This window comes from Brachypodium distachyon, chromosome 4, assembly GCF_000005505.3.
Source record: "Brachypodium distachyon strain Bd21 chromosome 4, Brachypodium_distachyon_v3.0, whole genome shotgun sequence".
In the NCBI taxonomy this organism is placed as follows: Eukaryota; Viridiplantae; Streptophyta; class Magnoliopsida; order Poales; family Poaceae; genus Brachypodium; species Brachypodium distachyon.
The window spans coordinates 14,421,911-14,443,782 of NC_016134.3; the positions used below are offsets into that span (position 1 = coordinate 14,421,911).

Sequence of the window (21,872 nt, forward strand, 5' to 3'; positions counted from 1 at the left end):
TGGGTGGCTCCAACCACGTGGGCCGCTGGCCCGGCTCCACCTGCACCGAGTTCGCCGGCATCGGGGACGAGCTCGGCGGCGAGATCTGGCTGGCGCGCGCGCAAGAGAGAGAGGGGAGGACGGCCGCGCGCGAGCCCCACATTCGAGTTCAATATCGCCATCCCCATCGCCGTTCGCGAGTTCACAGCGCCGCCGTTGCTCATTCTTCACCGAGTGCGACACTCCGGCAGGCCGCATCCGCATCAAGGTGCGCGTTCCGACCAGAGGTGCGGAGGGAACGACCTCCTCGCCCTCGCCGTCGGCCACGCCCGTGCACATGCCGTCTGCCACGGACGCCATGTCCAAAGCTGGCATGACGAGGGGAGATGCGGCGGCGGAGTTGGCACAGGAGAGCCTGGAGAGAGAGAGAGAGAGAGAGAGAGAACGGACCGGGGAGAGAGAGGGGTGGAGTGGGCGGTTGAAATGCGTATTCACGCATGTATATTGTTTTTGCAAAAAAAACTGGCACAGATCTCCAGAAAAGCTTCAACGGGCAGGATAACGGGAGCGGTCGCCACCGTTTGCAAAAATCCGCTCTCAAATATGTATACATATACCATTGGAATCACATCAAGAACCACAATACATGGGTAACACAAGTTTAAGGGTTTTCATAGAGATAGTTCTTACAGTACCAAACTTACGTAACTGAGTAGCAGCGGAAAAGGAAAGGAGGTCATACTCCATAGGACTTATAGGTCCCGTTTGTTTGGACTTCTGCTTCAGTTTTTGGTGTTTTTAGCAATTTCAAAATCACTTCTCCTGTTTACGCATAAAGCTGAGAAGCATCTCCGAACGTGCTTTTGATGAGCTGAGGTGCTTCTCAGATTTATGTGTAAACGAGAAAAATGTTTTTAAAATTGCTAGAAACATCAAAACCTCAGGCAGAAGCTAAAAGAAACATGGCCATAGCCGACTTTGTTAGTTAATTAAAGCCACTTGGCTTTAATCTTGTCAGTATGCCTGAACTCGCAGGTGAGTGCGAGGCTGCCATCCATCCTCTTGAGCAGAAACCTCTCCACCAGCAAATAGCATCGAAACTTGTGCCCGTGCCCCACCAGCTGGGCGACGTCGTCATGCCTCTCCACCCTCTCTATCCTCTCCTCGTCGCCATTGCCGGCCGGCGCGACCCAGCCCCCCTTGTCAGCCTCCCACCTCATCCTCTCCCACAGCACCACGTCCAGCCCCACGGTGGCCGCCGCCGCCGCTGCGGCCGGTCGGAACCACACCGTCCCGCCGTCGTCGTCCGCGTGGGGCCAGCCCTCTTGCACCTGCACGCCGGTGCCACCCAGCAGCGCCGTCGACCGGCGCACCGTGGCGGTCACGGCGACCTCCGCCGCCGGGTCGTCGCGGCAGTATATCTGCTCCCAGCTCTGCTCCATGGTCATCTCGTAGAACGTGCACCGGCGCGACTGCTCCTTGAGGCTGCGCTCCCCGTCGGCCTTGACGAACATGAACGGGACGTACCATCTGCCCACGACGACGCTGAGGCTGTCGTCGAGGTCTGGCATCCGGCGGCGCAGAGCGGAGTCCACGCCTAGCGCGTCGGTGAGGTCGTACCTGGGCGACATCATGGTGTTCACCTTCCAGCCCTTCTTCCTCAGGTGGTGCGGCGGGATGCCGTCCGCGGCGACCGCCACCGCCATGAAGCCCGACGAGGACGGAAGACGCTGGACCTCCACCTGTTGGTAGAGGTCGCGGCGGTCCAAGGGCCTCGGCTTCACGTCGTTGACGCAGGAGCAGCCGAAGCAGCAGGTCGTCTTGTCGTCCTCCTTGGAACACGCCGACACCTTCCTGCACGTGCATCGATGAGCTCCGGCCGAGAAGTTAAGATGGCTCACAAATTAACAAGGAAAGCTTAATTAGCAAGGATTAATTGATGTTCAGTACCCCCTGTGTTTGCCGCCGACCTGGACGACGTAGTAGCGGCCGGACGACAGCGGCTGGCCGACGACGGGCAGCAACATGGCATAGTCGGGGACCTTGGGCGCCTTGCTGCCGGGCGCGCGGCCGGACTGGATGCCGGTGCAGGTACCTACTATCTCCCCGACGAAATCAATAAAGGTTGCGCATGACTCCAGAGGGCTAGAGCTGCTGCTCTCCCGCAGCGCCAGCTGCCGGTTCTGCGGGAAGGGAAGGCCGCGCATCTCCCTGTCCACGCACATGCCCCAGCACCGTGTTCTGGCTGTTTCCCCAGTCTCATCCACCACGACCAGGAACCCTGAGCCCGGGCCTTCGGGCGGCGGTTCCGCGGTGGCCGAGGGGTCGGCCAGGTACACCGACAGCCGCCTCGTCACGTACATTTTTCCCTCGTCTCACAGTGCGCTCGCTAGCTAGCTGCTCAAATTAATGTGGACTGTGGAGAGCAACAAGTGCAAGTACGTGTTATATATAGCCATAGCTTCGACGACTGCAGGTTTGCCCACAGTACTGGGTCGTTGCAAGTAGGAGAGGATGAGGTGCGCATGACAACTTGGCAACTTTGACTTGCTGATGTGGCAGGGAATCTGCGCGGGGAGATGAGATGATGCATGTATCTACTGACTGTTCTGCTTTGGCGGTTCCACTGCAGCCGGGAAGATGCATGCATCCACCGACGACCGTACCAACTTGGAGGAGAATGCACCAAATAAATTGTGGTTTTTGCTACAAAACTATTGGCAGAACGAGCTTTGTCCCGTCTTTTTTTTTTCTTGCTCCGTAGACATTCCATCCACAACCGGCCCAAGAGCAGCGACCTCCATGGAGCCGGAGCCTTGCGTCGATCAAAGCAAAGCTAGCCGCGTGAGGCGGAAATAACAAATCTAACCCTTTTGTGAAAGTTGTGTCAGAGATATAATATGGTTGGATTAGAGATAACATATAATACGGTTGTGCATTCCTATCTCCCACATTGTACCTCTATATATATCCCATATATGAGGGTTTTATCAATACAACACCGAATATCGTGAAATATCAATTAGGCTTCCAATCTCATATTTCTACATGGTATCAGAGCGGTGATCCTAGGCCACATCTTCCGCATCATGCCGCCTAACTCCGGAGAGAACAATCTGCTTGGTCTCCCCGAGGCTTATTAAGCCTCTTCCGCATTAGAGATTATATCAGTTCCCAATTCGTAGTTTTGTTTTCCAACTAGCCATGAAAATACCCACATAGTCAGGGGCGGACCCAGTCAGGTGCCCCACCCAATAATTTTAAAATATTTTATTATTTGCAAAAATATCAAAAAATTAGAATCGCAGTCTATCCGCCGCACCCAATATTGAAAAACTAGTTCCTCTGCTGCACATCCAGTTCCGGTGAATCAGCGCAGAAATCAATCAGAAGAGACCAGGCCACGGCGCTTCCTCCCACCGCGTATACGGGGTTCACGACTTCAAGCGGCGGCACACAGCTTTTCCGTGGAGCGCACGCCGCACGCGGTCAACGAAATCAGCCGGGGGGCATGTAATCACAGATTGCATACACGTACACATACAGTGCATATCCAGAGATGTAAAATCTGCTGGCTCTTCCTACGGACGCATCAATATGCAGCGGCCTCCTGTTTTTCCGGCTGCACCGAGACGAGCTCAACACCCGGCCGGCACCCGTACGTGGGCCGAGGCACGCGCCATCTTCGAGCAACACGTCGCCGATCAGGCACCTCTGGGGAACACTCCACCGCCAGAGACCGAACCCAGCAGCCGCGACACAACCTTGGTCTTCATCTACTCCGAGCTGCGCGACGCACCGATCCTCTGCACCGAACGATGTACACCGACCGCCGAACCATCTGCGACCTCCACGACAACATCACGCCCAGCTACGAGCTACTCTGCGTCGAGTACATCCACAAGAGGCGACATTAAACGCATCCATCCACACGTCAGGCCGGTGTGGAACGAGATGCAATCAGCCAATCATCATCGAATTCACACGGCATTGACACATCATCGTCAAAAGGCACGCCTTCAAGCGATAGATCATCGACATGTCCTCTGATACCTATGATCATCAAAAAGATTGAGAATAGACCGACCTGGTTCTCTAGCATGTTATCTTATGGTGGAAAGCTCCAGCTTGTAAATTCAGTCCTCCTTGTCCTTCCCACATTTCAAACGAGCACATTTGTCCTTTCCAATGGTGTTATCACTCAAATTGATAAATACATGAGACATTGTCTTTGGCGTGGTCAAGACCTCACTAAGAAAACCCCCCCACTAGCCGCATGGGAAATGATATGCAGACCCAAGGATGAAGGTGGTCTTGGAATCATAAACCTAGAGCTTCAAAATCAAGCACTCATCATGAAGATGTTAGGAATGATCTCACCTAATAACATCGCTAATTAGGCAGTCGCTAATCACGACGTTAATTACGGAATTAGCCATATACATGCCTAATTAGCATGCCGCTAATCACGCCGCTAATTAAGCAATTAGCCATAAATGTGCAATGATCGGTAGCACAATCTTAGCGATTTGAGATCGGCCCCGGACCCACAGCGCCAATATAAAGGGAAACCCCACGGGTTCATTCCCTACGTTCCACCGAAATCACACCGATCAATTAGTGGCGTTGGAGGGCAACCGAAGGTCCGATCCCCGTCCAGGCCAGTGCCGGTGGCGCCCCGAGGGTCGCCGCTACCCTGCACGAACTCCTACGTCGACGACAACAACTCCTACAACGACACCAGAGGCGTCCATGGTTGCTCCAACCAATGGTTAGATTAATTCCGCATTTGTGATCATGTTTTAGACTAAGGTTATAAGATCATTTCATTAGTTTTTAATCTAAGCATGTTCAGTTTAGTCTAACAGAAGAATCCTCATAAATTCTACAACAAGGTCAACTTGCCATGGGTCAATCTGGTATGGGAGCAACACTATGCTCAAGGCCTGCCTCCTCACGGTAACCCAGATGCATCATTCTGGTCTTGTGCAAACATGCAAAGATATTGTCATTTGCAATGTTCACCAAGGCTATACTGTCCTCTTCTGCCAGGACACATGGCTTGAGAACCCATTAGATGACACATGGCCACAGCTCTACTCATTTGTAATTAAGCAAAACCTCTCCATCTAGGATATGGTCAACTGTCAAGACCCAACTGAGCTATTCCCCCTGCCATTATCACTTGAAGCCCATAACTAGTTTCAGGATCTTCTCCACTTACTTGAAAACATGGACATATTAGAAAATCTTGACGTCTGGACATTCCCATTGAACTCAAGCACAAAGTCTTCATGTGGCTCCTTATGGTCGACGGACTAAACACCGGAGCAATGCTACTCAAGAGGAATTTCCACCTTCGGTCATTCTCCTGCATACTCTGCAATCAGAACACTATAGAAACCAGAAATCACCTCTTCTTCCACTGCCAATTTGCCATGGCATGTTGGAGATATATATGCCCTGATTTCACTCCTGGACAGACTGTCCATGATAACATTCGATTCATCAAGCTGCAGGTGCCATTTCACATGGAGATCACAACTGCTGCTGCATGGAGCATTTGGAAGGTTCGCAATGATTGCATCTTCAATGGAATCACTCCATCCATCTACAGATGGAGAAGACTATTTAAGGAAGAGCTCAATCTGGTTTTCCATAGAGCGAAAAGAAAGAATTATAATGCTTTTCAGACATGGAAAATAACTTTAGATAGCTTTCTTTCATTTGTTCATATCTTTGATTAATAAAATTATAGCAATAGGTCTTATGACCTAAAGCTTTCCGTCAAAACAAAATGTCCGCTCATATGTCATCGCCGACACTTCATCGCCAAAGGTCTTCACCAACGTCGTCTCGATCAAGAATCATTGTCAACCAGCCGCCGCCACTTCGTCCACACGGATGGACATCTCCCGTGTCCTCTGATAGTTCCAGTGCAAGACACATCAGCGACGACGGCATACCCGCATCCGCTTCATCGACGACGGCATCCCCGCGTCAGCTTCACTGACGACGGCATCGACCGCATACTCATCTCCAGCGTCCTCTGACAGACTCTTCTGCAAGACGCTTCATCGACGACGGCATCGATGGGTTTCCTCTAGTTCAGGCAAAACTGGTGGTCTCATCTCCTTTGACGCGTCCTCTGACATCCGCACGACCCTCTTACATCTGCAAGGTGCATCATCTTCGATTGCAGCTCCGTCTCTACATCATAGCACATTTTTTCGCACCTTCGGCTATGTGCGGCTACATCCACTATGACGACTACTACTTCGACCACGACTACCTCAACCATGGCTACATCATGATCGGCTACCTCGACATCATGGGCTACGACGTCTACAGTGACTCATCGGCAACAACTCCAATCAAAGCGTCCACATCATCACTAGCGTCATGACACTCCCGCTATGACTGCGGGTGGGAATAGAGGAGAGACATGGGACGGCACCAGAAGGGGACGCAGTCACCGTCCTAGGTGTCGACCAATCCATTAGAGACGCAGTTGATGATAGCGAAGTGGAGAAGACGATAGAAGCGCAAGACTTCAAATCCAGTCGCAATCGTCCGCTTCGCTCCCGCTACGACTGAGGGGGAATGTTAGAGATATAATATGGTTAGGATTAGATATAAGATATAATTAGTTTAAACGAGATTACTTGTCTTGTACTCCAAGTCTATCGCCCCCATTGTATCTCTATATATACCCCATATGAGGGTCAGATCAATACAACACCGGATATCGTGGAATACCAATTAGGCTTCCAATCTCATATTTCTACAAGTTGAGGTAAAATGATTCGGTTCTGTTGGTTTACCTGATCTTTTTCGGAATTGCCATGCATACTGTTGTTTCAAGTATGTTGAAATATACTAAGTAAACTTCACAAACAGTTCGAAATTTTGGATGAATTGGTTAGGTACATCAATTCAAAATAATATATTCCGAACCTAAAGGTTACAAGTTCAAACCTCGGCCAATGGACTATTAATTTAAAAAAGTTGTGGCCTTCCTTCTTTCCTGGATTCCACCTCTAAGAGGCCAGACGTGAGGGTGAGAGTTACAATATATTAGGGTGTGCCTTTTTCTCAATTGACTGATTTTTAAGAAAAAAAGTTTTAAACCTAAGTTGACGAATTTGTCCCGTTGGATTAAGATCCGAGGACATTCCTGCTTTCCCCTCTCCAACATGATATCACTAGATTAAGATCCGATGGTCAATCACGTCAACTGATCTCTAACTAAAAACAAGATTTTAAATCGCGCTTGAAAGCATTTCTCAGAGGCTTTCAAAAACCTGTTAATCCTATAAAGCGCTATATTGCGGACCTATAAGGCATTTCGCGTTTTGAATATGAAACAACATACATGCCTCATTCAGTAGGAAAATACAACATAATTTGACACAAACCATTAGAGAATAAGTATCATAGAAACCATAATAAGTTGAGGACCAAGACATGTAAGAAGTTCGCATGCATGAATATTAACCATGACAAACCATGACACCTGCATCCTATAGTGCATAAGCATCATAACAATTAACAAGTTCATTGCGGTTCCGTATGCTTTATTCCTATTAATACCGTATTTGACAAACGGTTCACATTTGGGCTGAAAAATATTCAGAATTTACATGGGCTTTGATTCCGATCCAGTGGAGGTCCATAGCGTTACTGCGGACAAAAATTGCGGCCGCGGTTTCATGTGATTTCGCGCGAAATAGCATTGGTATCGTGGCATTGCGGAAAAATTCATCATCGCGTCACAAGAGCTCGCCTAAACCTTAATAGCGCCACAAAAGCGCTAGATTTAAAATCTTGACTAAAAATCAGTCCACTTCTCAATAGCGATATCTAATATATTAAGCACCCTTACTTAACAGTCCGAACTTTTGGGTAAACTGATTTGGTGGCTCAATTCAATAATCAATATTTCTCAACATTCTATTTTAACTCTTAAAAAATTAAAACCATTCTATCACATCAAACACATACACAATATTTGATTATAACCTCCCGTGAAATTTTCAAGCTGTAGTGTTTCCAAGCCATTTAATGCCAAGGAATTATTATTTTTAAGAAACGACCTGGCTTTATTTATTCAAAGAACCAAGTACAATTGGTCGAGAAAAACTAAAACGACAACAGAGATTTTGGATAAACCAAAAGTTATGCCAAAAGACCTTTGAATCTAACTTCTCTAGCTGAGCTAATCGCATCTTGACAATTCTCCAATCCTCTGGTGACGAACTTATAGAGTCGCTTGTCCTGCTGGAAGAGAACTTGAGATCGTTGAACGCGCGGTGGCCGAGGCACACCCCTCGCAAATCAGGTTGTCAAACCGTTGAATCATCGACGAGCCGATGAGAAGATGACCAAAATCATGAAATTACGAGTCGTGAGATCACAAGCTACATGAAGTAGACCGTAGTAGTCAATCCACAACAGGGATAGAGCCAGAAGACCATCAATCTGTGTGTCGTCGCCTCCACCGACAGAACACCGTCGCCAAGGACACACAAAGCCTTATAGAACGGCAGTAGAACATTATGCGAGATGTTGGTTCCCCTCACCTCCTGATGCCAAATTGGCAATTAGACGCGAGGAAAATCAATGGAGATTGAAACCGTGAAGGCTAGGGTTTCGTCCACCTCTCTTTCTTCCATGGGCTGCCGTGGGATTGTTAGCATACTACCTTTTTTTTAGAAACATCTGGCTTTATTGATTCAATAAACAAAGTACAAGTGATTGAAATTGTAACGAAAACCAACAACAAAAAACCCTAATGAAACTAAAAGTTACATCAAGATTCTTTGAAGTAAACAACTCTTGATTCGTCATCGGTATGTTGAAAACTCTCCATGTCTCCGGTGATGAAATTGCAGAAGACCAAAGTTGCATAAGCTGGACTAACCTTATAGGTTTTGATTAGCCGCGTGGGTCGCTCACCACAGCCGATGAGAATCTAATATCGTTGAACGCACACTGGACGAGGACACACCCCTTGCAAGGCAGGTTGTCGAACTGTTGATTCGTCGCCGAACCGACTAGAAAGAAGACCAAGACGAGCTTCCTCCTAAGAGTATACATAAGTGTTTGCCTATGTCAAATTGTTTGTTTCTGATCGATAACAGAATGGCGGAGGTTGCAATGCCATCGCGAATAAAGGTACTCTGGTTCTTTCTCTGATGTGATGGTGCCTCAACGGGTGTTGCTGCGGAGCTCGAGTTTTTTAGTCCCCGTAAGTTTTGTGTACCCGATCTTGCGGATTTTGTGTTTGTGTACTCACAGATCCGTTTATACATATATGCCGAGTTTTTGTTAGTGTGTCATCGTGCTTTTGTTGGTTTTATTTTAGTAATTTTAGAATCCTTTCCTGACGTTCCGATAAAAGGTGCACAAATTAAATGAAAAGGCCAACAGATGAAAAAAGATGCACAAATTAAATGAGAATCACTCACTGCATTTGCTGCTGCTGGACCACCAGCATTTGCAGCTCCATGCCAATTAGCAGGGACGAAATCGGAGAACTCAGAATTAGAGTCTGAACTTAAATCATCGTCACCACAACCAGCGTCAATGTCAGACATGGTGCCCCTACAAAAAATGGACAAGAAGCAAACACCCAAGAAAAAAAATCAGCACAAAAAATCCAGCTTAATATGCTTCCAATCTCATACGTTAAGGCTAATATCAAACGTATCAAAACCTCCAGAAATCAACATAGAGGAGACCTTACAGAACAATAGCAGATAATTTGTTAGTAACATTTTAACAGAGGGTGGGTCTGGTAACCGTTTACTTAGCTACCTATTACCTGTTAGATAAATTAGAACGAATGATCCACAAAATTAAAAAAGTGGTATGGTTTACCAAAAAGGGGACAAAAAATAATACAAACCACATAGTGGCACGTTGCATTTACAATTGCAATGCAGAGCTTCAAAAAAAAATATTGGTTTGGGATACACAATAAAAACACGAATCATCAGACACATCGTAACGCGAGGAAAAAGCAACACACTGATCAGAATGCCAGCACTCATCCGAGAACAGACCCCGCAACCAAAATGAGGTTGATCAATTACACCACTAGCTGGAATTGCACCTATCAACCCCCCGCAAATTCATTACAGTTGCCCCCACGGAATGCAGAACCCAAGAAAGAAACCTATAAATCCCATAATTCATCCCTGTAATTTGATCAACTACAGGAGGAAAATTAAAAGCATCCTTGCTATCGTAACCAAGCAAGACAGTACTGTGGCACGGTGCAAATGAGCATAAACTAGCAATGCAAATTCCTGAACTTCGTACAATCAAGCTAAAAAATGCCCCTGTATTACTCATGAATTTCTAAAATTGGATCAAAAAATGCAACTGCAAAAAAAATATTAAACTCTGCAATTGCTCTTGTCTAGAATGAAGTACATTTGCATCACTTTAAAAATGGCCCTTACAATGGTAGTGCTAAAACAACCAATATATAGGTGCTACTCTGCTTAGTTTCAGTAGTTTACAAAAGATAGAAACTAGCTAAAGCAAGCACAACATCACAATAACACACAAAGGCACAACAGTAGAGCTACCTTGTGTGGCAGTACTGCTACTGCTTAGCCCAACAAAGTGGGAACAGGAACCAGATGAAATCAACATATAAGCAGCACCGAATGGTAAAGCAACATAACCCAACATACACACAGTCACACAGAACGACCACCAAAAATCTGTTGCTGAAAAACAACACTACAAAAACTGCCCCTAATGAAGGCAATCTGAATTCAGACGAACACCGTTCCTGTGGCGGCAGGAGGGGGATAAACCTAGGATAGTACCCAAATCACTACAACTAAAGGGCGCGTGGCTTGCTCCGAGACACAAAAACACTGCTCAAGACACAGCCACGAGCAACGATGGAGACTACCGTTCCTGTCTCCTCCAAACAAATCGACTCATCCCCCAAAATCAGCACATCAAAACCCCCCTCTCCCCTCCTGCAGTCACGACCCCGCAGCTATAAGGGGGCAAAATCAGCCGTGAAGCAAGCAAAATCTCAGACGCAGATGAGCAAATAGACCCAACGAGCAGCATCAGATAACCTCAACACCTTACTGCCTACGACAACCGCACAAAAATTGCCCCAACCCCTCACCCCGCGAAACCCAAGCAGCAAGGCGGAGCAGAAAAAAGGAAGGGAAAGGAAGCTCACCGACAGAGTAGGCCAAAAAAGCTGGCCACCGGCGAGACCAGAACCAACACCGCCTGCTCCCTCCCGCTGTTTCGCACGAAAAAAAACGACACGGTGAGAGCGCACATAAGAGGCGCGCGAGCTTGGATAGGTATGTGTAGAGGAGGACAGAATCGGAGAATGCACTCTTGGGTGCTCTCGTATGCATTCATGTACTTATATAGCCGGTGGTGTACACGGAAAACTCAACACACGATCTACAGCAGTACAGAACGAGGAGGGAGTGGGGTGAGACCCGAACGGTACAGCAGGACTTGTTCAACACCCCCCGGCAGTCTGTGCGTCAGGAGGACCGATACACAGGCTGGACCTGAATTCCTGAAAGGAAGATGTCGGCAGGCCCTTTGTCATGACATCCGCGAATTGCTGCGAGGTGGGAACATGCAGCACATGAAGATGGCCAAGCGCTACCTTCTCGCGCACAAAGTGTATGTCGAGCTTGATGTGCTTCGTCCGGCGGTGATGCACTAGATTGGCAGCCATGTACACCGACGAGATGTTGTCGCAGTAGACCACCGTGCCCTTGCCGGAGCCAGCAACACTCAGCGACGACGTTGGCCGCGGTACTCGGCTTCTGCACTCGACCGAGAGACTGTAGGCTGGCGCTTTGAGGACCAGGAGACCAAGGCATCGCCGAGGAAGACGATGTAGCCCGACGTCGACTGCCTCGTGTCAGGGCAACCGGCCCAATCAGCGTCGGAGTAGGCGATCAAGTCGAGGGATGCCGAGAGCCGGAGGTGAAGACCATGAGCAGTGGAGCCGCGGATGTACCGTAGAATCCTCTTGACGAGAGCGAGATGTGGCTCCCGAGGCACATGCATGTACAAGCAGGCCTGCTGCACGGCGTACTGGATGTCTGGCCGTGTCATGGTGACGTACTGGAGTGCCCCCACCAAGCTCCGGTACTCTGAGGCATCAGCAACGAGTGTGCCACTGTCGGCATCAAGCTTGGACCGGGTGTCGACAGGCGTGGACACCGGCTTGCAGGCCGTCATGTTCGCCCGCTCGAGGAGGTCTTTGGCATACTGCTCCTCTGAAAGGAAGAAGCCGGCGCTGCTCCGAGAGACCTGAATGCCGAGGAAATGGTGCAGCTCCCCCAAGTCCTTGAGAGAGAACTCGGTGCTGAGCTGGGCGGTCAGCTGCTGCAGCATTGTCGTCGTCGAGACGGTGATGACGATGTCGTCCACATATAGTAGGAGGAACGCCATGTCGTTGCCGCGCCGAAGGATGAACAACGAGTGATCGAACTTGGCGATGACGAAGCCAATGGAGCGCAGGAACTGAGCGATCCGATCATACCACGCCCGCGGAGCCTGCTTGAGGCCGTACAGCGAGCGATTGAGGAGGCAGACGTGTTGGGGCCGCGTGGTGTCGACGAAGCCGGCCGGCTGCTGGCAGTACACACACTCGGTGAGGAAGCCCTGCAGGAACGCGTTGTTGACGTCCAGCTGGTGTACAGGCCAAGCATGCGAGGAGGCGACGGTGAGGACGGTCCTGATCGTGTCAGACTTGACGACGGGACTGAAAGTCTCGTCAAAGTCCACTCCTGGTTGCTGGGAGAATCCTCGCAGGACCCAGCGCGCCTTGTATCTGTCCAGAGTGCCATCTGGTCGGAGCTTGTGGCGGAACACCCATTTGCCGGTGAAGACGTTGGCGCCGGCCGGCCGCGGAACCAGAGACCAAGTTTGGTTGGCCATCAGCGCCTTGTACTCATCCTGCATTGCGGTTAGCCAACAAGGGTCGCGGAGAGCAGAGCGAACAGAAGATGGGATGGGGGAGGCATCGGCGAGAGCAGCGAGAGCATACTCAGCGACGTGGTATCTAGGGTTAGGTTTGAATATACCGCGTTGCCCGCGGGTGAGCATGGGATGGGATGCGGTGCGAGCTGCCGCGTCAGGAGATGCGGCAGAGGAGGCAGCGCGGGCTGGCGCGGAAGAGGGCTGGGTAGAGGGAGATGGGGTGGCACGGGCTGCAGAGGCAGGGGGCGCGGTAGAGGGAGATGGGGTGGCGCGGGCTGCAGCGGCAGGGGGCGCGGTAGAGGAAGATGGGGTGACGCGGGCTGCCGTGGCGGGAGGCGAGGTAGCGGTGGCTGCCGTGGACGCGGCAGAAGGAGAGGTGTTGGCTGTTGCAACAGAAACGAGCGGCATGGACGGCAGAGGTAGTGGGCGTCGCGAGGTAGTGGGTGGAGAAGTTGGTTGCACGTGGAATGGGAACTGCTGCTCATCGAAGAACACTTGCCTGGAGATCAACACGCGACCTGTGAGATTGTCATAGCAGCGGTAGCCTTTATGGTCAGGGGAGTAGCCAAGAAAGGTGCAAGCCACAGAGCGAGGCGCTAGCTTATGCAGGGAGGTAGCTGTGGTGTTGGGACAGCAGAGACAACCAAAAACTCTAAGAGCAGAGTAGTCGGGTGGGACGCCATAGAGGAGCTCGAACGGGGTTTGGAAAATGCGAGGACGACATGGCCGCCGGTTGATCAGGAACGTGGCTGTGGCGATGGACTCAGCCCAAAACTCCGGTGGCATGGAAGCATGGAAGAGTATGGTGCGTGAGATTTCGGCTAAGGTGCGCAGCATGCGCTCGGCGCGACCGTTCTGAGCAGAAGTATAGGGGCAGGACATCCTAAGTTGGATTCCGTTGGCAGAGAAGAAGGAGCGAGCAAGATGGTTGTCGAACACCCGTCCGTTGTCAGCTTGGAGAGTGAGGAGGGGAAGGGAGAGGTGTTTGCTAAGGAGCGAGTGGAAACGTTGTATGGCAGGAAGAGCTTCAGATTTGCGACGAAGAGGATAAGTCCAAACATAATGACTGTAATCATCTAGTAGGACTAAATAGTATTGGAAACCTGAAACACTGATTACAGGGGATGTCCACAAGTCACAATGCACAAGCTGGAAAGGAAAGCACGATACATGAGCAGAATCTGAAAAGGGCAACCTAACATGTTTTGACATGCATGACAAGTATGCGATGGAGTCTTGCTACTATGTGGAGATGCAGTGCTAAGAACGCCAGCTAGTGAAGAACGCCCCGGATGGCCGAGGAGCTGGTGCCACAGGTCGGCTGTTGCGGAGGAAGCGGCGAGGAGGTTGGTGTGTCTTGTCGGACCAAGCGGGTAGAGATCATCGCCGGGGCAGTCACTGCGGAGCAGAACCGTCTTGGTGCGCCGGTCCTTAACAGAGCAACCAACGTCGTCAAATTCGACATTAACAGGATTTTCACGAGTTAGAGCTTTAACGGAGATTAGGTTTTTAATTAAGGGAGGTGAAACAAGAACATTAGAGAGAGAGAGGGGACTGGAAGCAGTGGGGATGTGAAGTCTACCAGAGGAGAGGACAGGAAGAGAAGACCCATTGCCAACCACAATACGAGAATGAGATGAAGGGCGAACAGCGGAGAGCATACCAGAGTCGGAGGACATGTGGCTCGTTGCACCGGTGTCGAAGTACCACTCCCCGTTGTTCGGCGGCGCAGGGTTGGTGGAGAGAGCGTTCAATGCCTGGATCAATGCCTGCTGATCCCATGCTGGTGCAGATGGCGGTGGCTGTTGTGGTGCTAGTGGCTGGTATGCGGGCGCCGGTGGCTGGTACAGGGGCGCCTGCACTGCCTGGTAGTGGGACCACGAGCCAGCGAACGCGGGCGGCATAGCCGGCCACAGCCCGAGGATGCCGGTCCCCAGGGTGTGAGGGCGCCACGGCACGGGTCAAGCATGGACGAGCCCGGTCCAGGGGTTGGTGACCGGCATCGGCAGCTGCAGTGTGGACGAAGTCGTGCCGGATCCACCGGCGGCGCTCTTCCCTTTGGCCGTTTCCTTGCCCTTGTTCCGGCGGTTGCGGTTCCGATTGTTGGTGGAGTTGTTGGAGTTGGCCGGAGCGGAGACGTGCAGCGCCGTGTCAGAGCCTGAGCTCGAGCCCGAGCCGTGCGAATAGACCTCGCGGCTCTCCTCAAGAGCGAGGAAAGCGCGGCACTCCAGGAACATGGGGTACGGCACGCGCGACGTGAGCATCGGGATGGTGTAGTAGAAGCGTGGATGGAGCCCGCGGAACATCTGCATCACGAGTGCACGGTCAGTGACGAGGTCGCTGAGCTCGCAGAGTTGATCGGCGAAGTCCTTGAGGCGGCCGAAGTAGGCGAGGATGGGCATGTTGCCCTGCTCCAGCTAGCGGAAGGCAGTGCCGATGTAGACAGCTTGCATCTCCTGGTTGTCGAGGAAGATGCCGCGGATCGCTGCCCAGACGGACGCCGCAGTAGGGTTGGGGGCAATGATGAGCGCGAGGATGTCCGGCGAGACGCGATTGTACAGCCAGGAGCCGATGTGGGCGTCGTTTTGCAGCCAGAGAGGATCGCCGGGGTGCGGGGCATCGGTGATGTGCGCCATGACGCCGTACTGCTGGAAGAGCAGCTCAAACAGGACGCGCCAGTGCCCGTAGTTGGGGGGGGCTGGAGCTGCAGCACCTGCGGGACGCGCTCGTGGATGATGATGCCGTCCAGGCGGCAAGGCGCGGGTGGCGCCGGCGGGCGGGCTGCTGGTTCACAGCGATGCCGAGCGAGCCGGCGCGAGCAGCCAGAGCAGCAGTGCCGGGAGGGGTTGGCGCGACCGGGGTGGCCGCATCGAAGGCGGCGGCGAGGCCGCGGCCCTGGCCGGCGGGGTTGGTTGCTGGCTGGTCAGTCATGACGAGGGGAGGTGGGAGAGGTGGGGCGGAAGCGGTTTGGGTTACAGGAGGAAAACTCGTGCGACTGATACCATGTAGAGGAGGACAGAATTGGAGAATGCACTCTTGGGTGCTCTCGTATGCATTCATGTACTTATATAGCCGGTGGTGTACTGGAAAAACTCAACACACGATCTACAGCAGTACAGAACGAGGAGGGAGTGGGGTGAGACCCGAACCATACAGCAGGACTCGTCCAACAGTATGGAGGGGTCGAGACACTGGTCGGGCTCACCGGGCGGCGGTGGCGCGGCCGAATATGCCCGCCGGCGACGAGTGAGATCAGAATCCCCTCCCCCCTCCCCAACCTTTTTCTCTCGAGAGTTCCGCAAGCAAGAGGACAACACGGGCGCGGATTTCAAAAAGCATACGTGGTCAGAGGGAAAAAGCCAGACACCCAAAAAACAAAGAGGAAAAAGCACGCTAGCAACGCGAATCTCAAAGAGAGACCGACGGCAGCGCGCGTCGCTTAGTTTCAAAGAATAAACCAGGCGCCTGATGTATAGCAAAACCCAAGAAAGAAACCCACGGCAAAGTAAGAACCGGCCAGCTGTCGCCGTCGTGGCGTCACCGGTCAGCAGGAACCGCCACTCGCCGGACCATCGGACGAAGCCGCTCGACTTTCGAAGCGAATCGCCATCATCACCTAATCACTGCAGAATGTCCCCAGTGACTCACGGAAAGAGGCAAACCCAACTAAACTAGTTTTCAGAAGGAGGCAATACACCAAAAGATTCACAATTACTCAAACCAATCTATCAGATACTCTTATTTCTTCTTGCCTAACAAAGAACAGCGAACGAACACTTGCTGGTTTGAAGCCGTCACCCAACACAAATAAGCCTGAGTGCTTCCTGAGTTCAAACCCAACTCAACTCGATCGTAAGAGCAAAACGAACCCAAATAATGGTCAGTGAGATCTCGCCATCACGGGTGTCCAATGTCTATCCTAACGCCTGCAGGAAACCAAATCGCAGAAATTGGTGATCCTATTATCTACACTAACTGCTTTTCTCGTGGAACCCGTCGTTCACGCCTTCAGGAGATTACTCTAGGCTCTTGATCAAGGCTTCGGAATGGGACGGGACAGGTGATAAGGCTCCTCGAACGCCGCCCGAGGACCAGCCTCTGCCTCAATCTGTAGCCGCCAGTCCTTGGCCATCTTGAGAAGCTTCTTAATCTCCTTCCAAAGTACTTGACGCTTCTTCCCCAAACTCTTGGGGTCCTGACCTTCCTCGCGCCTGGAAGAAGAATAAATTTCTTCACGAAGCAATGCCACTGTACTGTACACATTTGCGACGTCCTCGTTGAGGTCGTCAACGGATTTCACTCCGGTTATGAGTTCGGCCGGGACGGCGAACTCCGTTTCCTCTGGAAACTGCAGCAAAATGACACAAATTCTAATAAATTCATGTATCGATCAAAGAAAACTGTGCTAGAAGATCTTTCCCCAAGAAAAGCTTCCTGTGAAAGAACACTCATCAAGAAAGACAAGAAATACATTTCAAACCAGAAAAGATCAAGAAATAAACGCCACAAGTACTACCTGTGCAAGAAAATGGTTTCTGAATAGGATTGACGGAATGGATCGAGTTGAGGACGACGAAAAAGAAAACGAATTAAGGATGCACACAGACTACCGGTGGGAGCTCAGGGCGGGGGCGGGGGCGGCGGACGCGGAGGTGGGATTATCCATGGACGGTCCGCGGTCGTCTGGAACACGACTCCTACGCCTCGCCGGGAACGGAGCCTTTCTTTGTTCTTGCTCTGCGCGGGCTCGTGCGAGGAGGGCGTGGAGGAAGAAGATTCTAACAGTGGGGCGCTGGTTAGAGGGGACCCATCTCTTATATATTGGGTTGTGGTGGGCTGATGCGTTCTGAAAGCCCATGTCACCATCGTGGCGGGACGGCCGGCCCAATTGTTTCAAGTTTCTAACCTTTTTGTTCGACGAGCAGCCCCTTTTTTTCCTCTCAAAAAAAGCAGGCTTTTTTTTATTCTAAAAAAAAAGCAGGCTTTTTTTTGTTCTAAAAAAAAAAGCAGGCTACAGAAGCCAATTTTTCACTGTCATTTTTTTTCGTGGTCCCTTTTCACTGTGTAAAGACTAGCAAAAATCAAGCATCCTCTAAAAAAAAGCAAAAAATCAAGCATTGTAGTATCAGCTTCTTCCATGCAATGCAAAATCAAGCATTGTAGTATCAGCTTCTTTCATGCAATGCAAAGCTCAACGGTCCACAGCAACAAATGAAGGTTTCTATGACCAGAACAAAAATGTACCTGACAACCTTCTTACAACTGCAAACTACGATTAACGTTCTTGCCATTAGAGACAACGTTCCCGTGTCCTCGTGTCGTTCCAAGGGGCCACCCGGGCGGAAACCTAGCCCCCGTCCCCGCTGCCCCTTTCATCTCCCTCCTCCCTTGCCGCCCTGCGGCGGCGGCCACGGGGCCTTTGTTTTGAGGCATGACTTCTTCGTCGGCGCGGCGTCTTTGCTCCACGTAGATGGCATCGCCGGATCCATGGAGGGGCGGCACCAGATCCGGTTCACGCTCTCTCCTGCGGCAGCACCGATGCGCCTGTTGGTGTCACCAGAATTCCTTGGCTCGGCGCGTCTGGCTGCCATGTTGGAGCCTCAGTGTGGTGGTGCGGTGGCCTGGCCTGACTTCTTCGTCATGTCGTCTTGCTTGCCCGTTGGCTCCTCCCGTCTTTGGTGGGTGTGTGCTGGCTGCGAGTGAAAACTTTGCACTGACTTCATCGGTGCAAGCGACAACGGAATCTTCAAACGTCGCTCCTTTCTCAACATGTCATCGTGCATCCCACCCCTCGTGGTCAAGTTATCTTCCAACAAAAACTTACAACCGATTTATCCGAATCGGGCAGCAATGACGTCTTCGGGAGTCGTGTCCTTGAAGGCGCTACCTTTGGAGCCCTCGACTTGCGCAGAGGATGCTTGTTGCGGTGTGTCTGACTCGGGTTTGGCCAGGGGTGGTGGCTTTGAGCAGCGGGGGCTCGCTGGTGCGCAATTTGCACCTGCCGAGGCAGCTCCGTTCATCGGAGAAGTCTAGTTATGCCTAGTTTCCTATGGGCAAGGATTTGCTTCGTATTCGGCGTCGTTGGAGCGAGCGGAGGTTTTTCTTTTGCGGTTGCGGCTCGTACATTGGCTTTTCTCTGTATCTAGCATTCTTAGGTGTTTGTTCGTAGTCAGGGTTTTCACACGGATTTTATTGAATAAGCCATTCTTTGTATGATATTTAGGCTCGATTTATAAATGGGATCACCTCTTTATTCCAACGGATTACGGAACATCCCACCCTCATGAGGAGGTCCCTAAAAACCACTATAATTATTTTCACTACAAAGATCCGATTTTTTTTCACAACCACCATCGCCGTAAGTTTGGGGAAAACCTTCACCACCTGAAAGCACAGTAGGTTGGGCACAACAGTGTTTCCTCGGTTTTTTCGTAAGATATTCCGTTTTTGTGCTAAGTCAAACCTATAAAGTTTGATCAAATTTATAAAAAATATACTAGAGTAAAATACATATGTGGTCCTAATATTATTTAAGAGGTGTCATATTAGTTCTAAAATTACTAAACTACATAATTGAGTTTTATTTTTAATTAAATTGATCAAGCTAGGTCCTAAGGTGGCTTGAGAGCATTTGACCGGCCGACATGGTGCGCTAACCCAAGACATGTTGGATTGGGTCCCACAGAACATAACGGACGCAACTGAAATTACTCAACTTTTTTGAGAGATCAGCAGGGGGGGGGGGGGGGAGGGGGGAATCCCCACCTGAATATATTTCCAAAAGGAAGCCCGAGGGGCAACACATGATTACAACACAACGCAAATAACCAACTAAACAGAAGCTAGGGGAAGCAGCATGGGTCATGATATAATCATCCACCGGGGAACACGAGCAATAGAAGGAGGACTGCCATAGGACATAACTAGAGGCGGGGATGATTGTAGCCAGATAGCTCAAGAAAAAAAAAAGAAAACTTCTGGCAGAGAAACCACAAGCATCTTCATCAAGAAGCCGCACCAATGTCATCTGATGAGGAAAGACAACGTTGGCTCTTTGAGCATGCATAGAGATTGCACAAAGTCTTCATCAGGGGGTGGGCATTCCGGGAGAAGGAGAAGTAGCAATATGGTGGTGACATGCTTTCTAAGAGTGACACTAGTGAAAAAATATCTCCCCAAAAGGGGGTGAGTTACCCAATGGAGGAGTGTAGAAGGAGGTCACATACGACACCAAATGATCGGAACAAAGGCAATCGACAGAAGTTTCAAGATTTTGAGGAGCTAAATGGACGACTAAAGTCAGCAGACACGCACTCTATCATGGCCATCTCCGACGGGAGGATGCCGCCTCCATGGCAGCCATCTGCAAAACCATGGATCCTAGAAGCACATCGACCAAGTTGTATAGAGACCTCATAGTCCAAGCCACGGCACTAGCCGTTAGACTATTGGTGCCGCCACCATAGTTGCCATCTGCAAACCATGGTTACCGAGGGGAGGGCCTGCATGGCAGTGCCACAGATGACAGAGGGAGGGACGAGGAGAGAAAAGAGGAGCACGCAGCATTGCTCTAATCAACGTGAACATTCGGAAAAAATTGCAATCTGAGGTGGCAGCGGCTTGGTGGAGATGATACAGATACCAGGACAGAAGGTTGTAGATGTGGAGGCGTAACTGGAGATGGTGCAGGCCAGCATCGTCGACGTCAAAAGGATCCTAGGCCGAGAGGCTCGCAGGAGGCGAGATCCGGGCCGGTGAGGAGCCCCAGATGGCGATGACCATGGTGCCGCACGTGGCGTGCGGACGCTTGATTTTGCCCGTGGACGACGAGGTGGGCAGGAGCAGCGGAAAGGAGCAGCGACGCAGCAGTTCGTTAGATCTAGCCCGCGTCCACCGGATCCAGTGTAGGGGCCGCCGGATGACGGCGAGCTGTAGCCATGAGGGAGCTCGGCGAGTTGGAGGCGAGGTAGAGGTGCACGGGCCCGTGAGGCGCCATGGGCAAACAGGCCAGAACTTTGCCGGCGGTTGCCGCGCTGACGACGACCATGGAGGGAATGAACTCAACGCCGAAGCACACGAGACGCCGGTGAGGTGGAGGAGCGACATGGGGGACGGAGCGGCAAGGGCTGGTGGCGGCGCACCAGCCGGATCTTGCCCGGCAGACGTCGGATCCGGCGAGGAGGACTACGGATCTTGCGGAATCGCCACTGCGCGAGCACGATGCGCGGACGGGAGGCGGGTGACCTGGCCGTCGTGACAAGGCGTCGCCGCAGCCTTCACTGGCGGCGCCCCGAGCTTGCCGGTGGCGGCCTCCGGCTACGGCAAGGGGAGAGGCAGGGGTTGGAGGACGGCGGCGGCCTAGGCGCTAGGGTTCGCCCCCGAGTTGCCCTGGAGGAGACGACGCGGGGTGGGGGGGGGGGGGGGGATCTCTTTTCAGGGAGAGTGGTTCGAGAGCTAGTACTCGCTCATTCGTGGTTTATAACATCCATTTCCCTCTATTCCTCCTCGACAGCGATTCGGAGGCGACCTAGGGTGGAAGAGGTACGAGCCGGAGAGGAGAGGCTCCCAACAGCACCAACCAGTTGATCTCATCGGGTCGTCAGGATGGCCCTTGCACATGGCACACCCCTTCCTCCCAAGTGCAGTACAGGTAATCCACCAGGGGAAAGGTTGCCGGTTTGGGCTTTCGTGGTGGCAGCAGAACAACAAAGGAGAAGCAGCCCCCTTCTTCTTTCCTCCTTTCCCGAAGAGGAGCTGCCCTCGACCTTGACAATATGGAGTGGAAGAGGAGGAAGAGAGAAAAGGGAATGAGGCCGGGGAGAGTGAAAAGAGTAAGAGCATCTCCAACAGCATACCCATACAATGGTGAAGTGGTATGGCTTATGTAGGCTAATATT

General features: G+C 51.4%; 2 protein-coding genes, 1 long non-coding RNA gene and 1 other non-coding gene across 4 annotated transcripts; all 4 read right to left on the minus strand.

Moving 5' to 3' along the window:
- Positions 1-559: 559 nt before the first annotated feature.
- Positions 560-2,412, minus strand: LOC100832174. Its single transcript, XM_003575827.4, has 2 exons — positions 1,930-2,412; positions 560-1,833 (listed from the first exon to the last, which is right to left on the minus strand). Exons 1-2 carry the CDS (start codon positions 2,340-2,342, stop codon positions 969-971), a joined length of 1,278 nt encoding a protein of 425 aa, XP_003575875.1. The 5' UTR covers positions 2,343-2,412; the 3' UTR covers positions 560-968.
- On the minus strand, positions 1,249-1,379 carry LOC112269053. The gene has a single exon (XR_002960643.1). It is a non-coding gene; the product is annotated as a small nucleolar RNA Z206 (small nucleolar RNA).
- Positions 2,413-8,709: 6,297 nt separating the features above from the next.
- On the minus strand, positions 8,710-11,349 carry LOC112268845. Its single transcript, XR_002960336.1, has 3 exons — positions 11,198-11,349; positions 9,450-9,585; positions 8,710-9,064 (listed from the first exon to the last, which is right to left on the minus strand). It is a non-coding gene; the product is annotated as an uncharacterized LOC112268845 (long non-coding RNA).
- Positions 11,350-14,936: 3,587 nt separating this feature from the next.
- On the minus strand, positions 14,937-15,377 carry LOC104584942. The gene has a single exon (XM_010240782.1). The coding sequence runs from the start codon at positions 15,375-15,377 to the stop codon at positions 14,937-14,939; it is 441 nt and encodes a 146-aa protein (XP_010239084.1).
- Positions 15,378-21,872: the final 6,495 nt, after the last annotated feature.